Raw genomic sequence first — 7,500 nt, forward strand, 5'->3', positions numbered from 1 at the left:
ACTTCACACTAATATTTTGCAGAGAATGTTCCCTGGTCCAATTAACTCTGATAAAGTCTGTTGCAAGACTTGACTTCAACTCTGCTAGTGGAGCTTTTATTTTCCTCAACGTCTGGGAATTGCAATCTACATAATGGTGTGACTAAGAAAACATTTGTCTCTCTCTTGGTTCATGGTCTTATTATCTTAAGTTTAAAAATATATATATCATCAGCAACATTTACAATGTTTAGTACCGGTACTACCTGAAACATTGGCATATTTTTCTCCCTGGCTACTTTCCTCAGAGCCGTGAACTGCTGATGAGCCAAGCCTCGGTGTGGAATGTTAATGGCCTGAGAAAGAGCCAATTCATCCCTTGAATTCACCAGAAGCCGTAGGTAGCTAAGCAACACTTGACGAAGCTGGACCTGACAGTACAAATTAGTGTAATAATTTTTCACTGGCTGAGTCAAAGCTAATAATGATGTTTAAAATGTTTTCTCTCACACACCTGCACACTTCTGGATCAGGAAATAACTCAGATAACAAAAAGTCAGTTGTTGTCATTTGCATCTGTGTACTTCCTTTTTTTCAGTGACCTTTTCCAACCCATTGCTCAGAGAATTTCAAGTACCAGTACATGGTCTTTTTTAAATATATTAATTTTGTTGTTGTTTTATTTGATCCTTGTCGCTAAAATTGGCTGTTCCTCCAAAACCTTCAATACACAGCTTGTTTGCAACAAAGATTGGTATGATTTTGATAGCTACCAAACGGTGGTCTGTTTGGTATGGCTACAGTACATCCAACAGCATTATGTTTGAAGTAAAGTTTTATAGAATATATGTGTTCCACACAGCAGGATTATAAAATTATGAGTGTTACACAGAAGAGCTACAGGTCTGTTACCAATTTTGAACAAGTACCCGGTAGTAGGCAAAAAATTTAAAATAAATTTAATTTAGTAACACTTGTTAACAATGCAGCCAAATATCCAATTATTAATCACATGTACTGTTAGTAGAAATTGAGTGAAGTATGATATCATTGTTTGGGTGAGTGTAGTCCTGAGAAGGACTTTTTGGGATGAGTTTAATTTCATAGACAAGTCAATGTCTATCACATCCCAGTCAGTCCTCCCCAAGTCTACACTCTCCAGGACAATTGCACGGTGTACTTCACTTAATAAAGATTTGACCCCTGAGTTCGAAAGATTTCCAAAATTACATGTGAGTGACAATGATAATATTATTATTTTGCTAGCTGCAACCAGCTTCTTCTTAGTAAACAATGTTTTGACACAGGTTCCTGTACCTTTGCTGCCTTCTCATAAGATGCTGAAAAAGTCTGAGTAGGTGTCTGACACCTTGAAGGATCTGGTGATTTTTTTGGCTTCTCTTGAGCATCATTAATTCCTTGCAGAAATGAATGCAATGTTTCCTCTTTTAAGAAAAACTGGCCATCTGAATGAAAAAAAACAGACAGATGCATGACTGTGTTTAAGGGTCAACTGACCTTTCCCATGTTAGAGGTTAAAACTGGGTAGAATTCTTAAAAATAATATACAACTTAAGCTTACACACAAAACAAATCTAGCATTTGGCAATTTCATTAAGCTTTCAAAAATCGGTTTTTTTTCAAGTTTCAATTCATTTCTATTGAGTGACTCCAGCCTCTGGTATCCATGACAGAAATAATTTCAATTGATGCACCGATATTGTTCTTGGTAGGGTTTTCAGTGAGACTTTTAGTAGGCGGCAAAACTCTAGGAGTAGACAGAGAATGGACAATGCGGAAAATGGACAAAAATGTGTGTCCTCGATCTTGGACATGGAGAGGGAAACAAAATTATCGCCACCCAAAAATTACTCTATTCTGGCGTCTTTTTTGTTTTTCATGAGCAGAACTTTCCAGATCCAAGGTTCATGTTCTGTGCGAACGTTTCTCACGTTATTTATAAAATTCAGGGTAACTTCCAAGGAGAAGTAGGCCACTAGTTTACAGGCAATAGACGGTGAATTTCGCCAGCCGCCGGCTCTTATTGGAAACCCTGTCTTCAGTTGGTAAAGAAAATAATAAATTTATTTATGACATTATCAATTTTCTTGGTCTGCATCATACAAATACATCATCAGCCAACAAAAAAAAGGCTCAAAGCATGGCACTCAGACTGTCTCCAAACTGGTATAATGATCATTTCATTTTTCTGACAACAACAACAACCTTACAAAAAATGTTTATTGTACCCCAGAGATGTAAATAAATTAAATTACAAATATAAGCAATTAAATACAAATATGATAATTACAGGGAACCAGCACCCTGAAACAACTGAAATAACTAAGAAGGACAAAGGAGCAAGTTTGACGCCACCAAATTACATACTCATTTGAAAATGTTAAGCTACAGTGTATGTTTATCATCAACTGGTGATATTCAAAGCTTTACAGCTGTACCTGTGTTCTCTGTAAAGCATGACATGGTCCTATTTCCAGCAAGCAGGACAAGGATTTCCTCCTACAGGTATGAAAGTTATGTTTTTATAACAGACATCAGATAGTATTACATGTAGCATAGCAGGGAAGTCAGGGTGGTTTTAGTGGTTATGAATCGCACCTCCCACCTCTGTGACCTGGGTTCAACCCTGGCCTCGGGTCGTATGTGGGCTGAGTTTCAGTCGATCTCAATCTGACTCCGAGGGTTTTTCTCTGGGTACTCCGGTTTTCCTCCCTCATCAAAATCGACTCTCAGTCAATTACATCAGGCTGCAGGCAGATACCCTCAATAGGGATTAACCTCTCGGACTGGTATCCTTCCCTTTCATTGAATTAAAAGAATAAAGTTGGTATTATTATTATTATTGTTATCATTATCATTATTATTATTAAGTTAGAAAGAGTTTAACAGGCCACTTATGCCCAGAAATGAATGCAATTAGATGCATGCCCCATTTATACTTAGCTCCAGCCTATTAACCGAGCAGGAAGTCTGTATGGGAGAATCTTGACCAAGGTTGTGAGTATGGTCTGTACACACGACCAAAGTCAAGATTCTCCCTTACCGACTGACTAAGCACAGTTATAAGATGTTTATTACATGGCAAACAAGGACAACTGGTTTGTACTACAATGTAAGTGACATTTTGCTTGCGAATGGCAATGAGTGTTGATGAGCTGAACTTAATTCTGCCAAAGTCTGCATGTCCTCCTTACCTTTTTTTCTCATCATGCTTTTTGGCACCTCCATAAATAAATATTGGTAGAAGAAAATACTCAAAATTTTTGCATTTTAGTTTGCAACTATTTCACCACAAAACATTACCAATCTAGATGCCGGTCTAGATGGCAAAATCTGGACTGCGGTCAATATTGATTGTAGCCAATCAAATTCGTGAATTTGGTAGTTCCCAGTCTTTGTGAGACAGAGCCAAATAATGAAATACAATTATACAATACATGCTTAATTGACCACTCCCAATAGGGGCTTTCAGGGCCAATGAAGCACAATCAATGAAACAACAGAACACAACAAATGTTAAGAATCCCAACTGGCCAGAGGCAAACCAGTTGTCTATTTACAAGATTAGTGCAACGAAGAAGTTGAACCAGGAACTACCAGGAACAAATTCAACGAGAGGTCAGAACAAGTCTTGAACCCGGGAACTCTGGATCTCAATGCATGCATCCCTGGCAACCACTGGGCTGTGCTGCCTCCTTGACATCCAACAAAAAGTATCTCTTTAAGTCTAAGCATTAGCTAGTCCTATTTCCGACAATAAGTTAAGGGTAACTGTCTTTTAGTTTAGGGTTACAGTCAATGCAGCTGATCATCCGTTAATTAAAGTGCCCATCACCTCAACACACTTTTCCACTTTATTTATTCTCCGAAATCGTCCCAAATACAAATGTGTTGTTTATAGAACCTTTTGATTGAAATTTCACTTTTGTATTGGCTTTCAAAAACGGGAAAAGTGATCATACTTTGATCCATAACCTCGGAGCAATGAAGGAGAATGGGTTCGATACCGGGTTGACGTCACAAATTAATTTCCATTGAGGTAGTTCTTTGAAAACAGCGATGCAAATTAATTTGTGATGTCAACCCGGTATCGAACCCATTCCCTTTCATTGCTCGGTTATTAATCACGGTATGACCACTTTTCCTGTTTTTCAAAGCCAATGAAAGAGTGAAATTTCAATCTAAATGTTCTGAAAACAACACCATGTATTTGGGATGATTTCGGAGAATAAATATATTGGAAAAGTGCGTTGAGGTGATAGGCACTTTAAGGATGGTGCCTACTATTGTTAATGCGCATACGTTCTGCGCATCTCGAGATACTCGAATTTCCTATGGATGGTGCTTATTAATACAGGCCCGGGATATTTTTGCGCGGTTCAAAACTATGTGGAGAAAGCAGAACTTACCGAGTGATCTTGATATTCAAAAAGAAAATAGGGGGTAACAACGCATTCTTCAGAGATGATTAGGCTTCAATTTGGAAAAGAACAACATACATTGCTTTGTATTTTAAAGCTCTTTACAAATATTGTTGATTAATTATCTTCGAAAAATGCGTGGTTACCCCCAATTTTCTTTCTGGATTTCAATAACATTTCTTAAGATCTGCATTTCCCGCATATTCAGTAAACCGTGCAAAGATACCGTTGAATTAGTAGGCACCATCCTTAATACTTACGGAGCAGCATTTGTGAGACACTTTGTGACATTTAAAGGCAAGGGGACACTTCGTTTATGACGCTTATTGAAATCTACGAATGAAACGATAATAATGAAATGACTCATGTGGAAGCTATGATCCTCGCAGTTACGAACGCAATTTTAGCAATTGCGTACAGTCAAGCCTGAAAAATTCAGGACTTCATCGGGGTTTGAAACCGTGACCTTGTGACATCGGTGCCACGCTCAAACCAACTGAGAAGAACATTAGAACCCAAGAATGACCAGCTCCCAACGTCAGTGGCTTCAAAGCTCAGTTGGTTATAGAGCGTCGCACCGGTATCACGAGGCCACAGGTTCAAACCCTGTTGAAGTCCTGAATTTTTCAGGCTTCTCTACGCAACTGCGAAAATTGTGTTGAACTTCATAACTGCGAGGATCATAGCTTCACTTGATTATGAAATCTGTGTGCATTTAATAGCATGCATTTTTGGGCATACCTCTGTCCATCAGGCAAGCAAACTAGTGGAGAGATGTGTCTACAAGTAGGGTGCATAACTTAAAAATTTTACTCACCTCAAGTTGTGTTTTAGGTCTTCCTACAACAACAAACTGCTGCACAGTTTGAAATTTGATCTTAGCATCACTGTCCATGATGAAGCATGTTTTTACCCTCTGAAGAACATCCACAAAGTCGACAGCATTACAGTGCGATAAAAATTTGTTATATTCAGAGCACAGTTTTGCAGTTTCTCCAGAGCCATCTTCCATTGACAACTTGTATTTCACAATATTTTGGTGAGTTTCCAAAACGTCCTTTGGTTGCACAGTAAACTCTCCCTTTTCCTGTAAAGTAGAGCTTCAAGTATTAACACACTGACTCCAGAACACCCCCCCCCCCTCCCTTCCTGCCTTGTTTGGCTTTAGACAGAGTGAAATCTATTAAGAGTCACTCCTAGGCGTCAATGGGCTAAAACAGCCTGTAGTGATCTTTGTGGAGCCGAGTAAGGATTCAAATAGAGTTTAACGCATTGCAGTCCTAAGAGGACCACCTACAGATTTTACTCTGTCTAATTACAGAAGCTTTCACTGGTCAATGAACATTACGCCTGTACAGTGTAGCTTCAAATGGCAAGATGACCTGTCAAATGCCATGGTAACCTAGCCAAGACGGAAAAAAACTAAGATTGAGAGCAGGAACCCTATTTAAGAGATTGTGCTTCAGAATTACAACAACAGGTTTAAAGTACATATCACTTTTCACAGGTCCCTCCTTACAAAACCTTAACTAAGGCTAAACTTAGACTCGTTAGGCCTCATTAGGCCTAAGGATAGCCAATTTGAAGGTTTGGGTTGCTTCAGTACGTATAGGTAAAACAATGACCTGTAATGAGCGAACTCGAATGTGACCTGTTTTTTAAACCTGCCATGATAACAATATTATAATGATAATGAACGATTATGGCGCTTGCAGGAATTTGCAGGAATCCACGCGCTTGTAGGAAGTTTCACGAATCCACACGGGGCTGCAGGAATCCTACATTTAAGACAATTAAATTTAGCTTTATTTTCGTTGAATGATCATTTACAGGTTGCTTTTTCCAGTTTATTAAGCCAAAGCTACTATTAATTAAGCCTGATTCTAACCATTGACAACAGCAGAAGTATCAGACGCTTCACAAATATTTAGGCCTACAAATTGACCGACTATCAACTGAGTTGCTTCATAGCTCAGGTGAAAAGAGCACTGCACCGGCTTCACAAAAGTCGTGGGTTCGAATCCCAGGCCGTTAAAGAGACAACGTTGTTTAAATTGTCTAGGTTAGTTTGACCATTTCTCCAATTCACCTCTACACCACACTTCACAAACATTTGTCAACCAAAGACTTATTAATTACGTACCTGCTTGTTAAGTTGTGCCATGACTAATTGAAGAGCCACAAGTTGCTCTTTTAGATCGAAAATGGAATCGCAGAATGGCTTCTTGGTGCTATGTTCCCTGTAGAGATTTATTAGAAATTCCAGAGGGCTTTGCAGTTTTGCATGAGGGATGGAATTACAGGTGCTGAGAAACTTTGAACTTTCGAACCCAAACCCGAGATAAGCAATGTTGTTGTCAGCTGAAAGAGAATTACGCTGAAAAATCAGTGTCTGCACGTGGGATATTACGAACGGTAGATTACTCATCGTTGATTATAAAACAGCAAAGGTAATTGGCACTGACGAGGCAATAATTTAGAACAACTACAAGTGAACTAGCTAGTTCAAGCATTCAAATTGACATTTTTGCCAATTTACAAATCAAAGTTCTTTGGTCCACGGCCTTCACGAATCGTATCGATGCTCCAAAATTCAGAGGCCACAAACGATGTAAAAAAAATATCTCTCGAAGAGGACATTTCAATTAACTGACCTCTCCAGCCATCGTGAATTTTGAAGAGCTCAAAGGCCTTGACGATTTGCTGCAAGTTCTCCTCTGCGATCCAGAACAAACAATCAGCCATATTGATTTCTTCGCAAGGTTCAAACTGGACGCGACTTAAGGTAAAGGGCCAATCATATTGCTTATCCAGAGTGAGGCCGAAGGAGTTTTAAAAAATATGGCGGCGATTTGAGGAAAGACATGTGAGTACCAACCATTTTAAAAGTAAGTAATTTTTCTTGTTTTATGAAAATGTTGACGGTGGAAGACTTGTTTGACATTTGTTATGTCCATTTATTTTCGAAAGGATACTTTTAAAGTCACGACTTTGGAGAGGATACGTCTAGGCTCTCGAAAATTAGCTATAGCCAAAAGTACAGGGTGGTCTAAAACACAGGTTACATTCTACAGGTCAA

At 38.8% G+C, this 7,500-nt stretch overlaps 2 protein-coding genes across 5 annotated transcripts in view; one reads left to right on the forward strand and one right to left on the reverse strand.

Moving 5' to 3' along the window:
* Nucleotides 1–7,500, reverse strand: part of LOC138045396 (PCNA-interacting partner-like) — a 16,638-nt gene that overhangs the window by 5,977 nt on the left and 3,161 nt on the right. Inside the window, exons 1-6 of one of the 2 annotated variants that reach the window (XM_068891886.1) lie at nt 7,076–7,184; nt 6,565–6,782; nt 5,239–5,508; nt 2,439–2,499; nt 1,297–1,445; nt 246–410 (exon numbers count right to left, since the gene is read on the reverse strand). In XM_068891886.1, the coding sequence (XP_068747987.1) occupies nt 246–410; nt 1,297–1,445; nt 2,439–2,499; nt 5,239–5,508; nt 6,565–6,782; nt 7,076–7,166 (954 nt within the window). In that variant the 5' untranslated portion in view covers nt 7,167–7,184. Of the gene's footprint in view, nt 1–245; nt 411–1,296; nt 1,446–2,438; nt 2,500–5,238; nt 5,509–6,564; nt 6,783–7,075; nt 7,185–7,500 lie in introns of those variants that run through there. The other variant, XM_068891887.1, reaches the window with a different exon arrangement.
* Nucleotides 7,238–7,500, forward strand: part of LOC138045403 (eukaryotic translation initiation factor 5B-like) — a 25,306-nt gene continuing 25,043 nt past the window's right edge. The window contains exon 1 of one of the 3 annotated variants that reach the window (XM_068891904.1): nt 7,238–7,309. The gene's annotated coding sequence lies outside the window, so the exon portion shown is untranslated. The remainder of the gene's footprint in view (nt 7,310–7,500) is intronic. The other 2 variants (XM_068891901.1, XM_068891903.1) reach the window with 2 other exon arrangements.

The sequence above is a fragment of the Montipora capricornis genome, chromosome 4 (assembly GCF_036669925.1).
Source record: "Montipora capricornis isolate CH-2021 chromosome 4, ASM3666992v2, whole genome shotgun sequence".
Taxonomy (NCBI): domain Eukaryota; kingdom Metazoa; phylum Cnidaria; class Anthozoa; order Scleractinia; family Acroporidae; genus Montipora; species Montipora capricornis.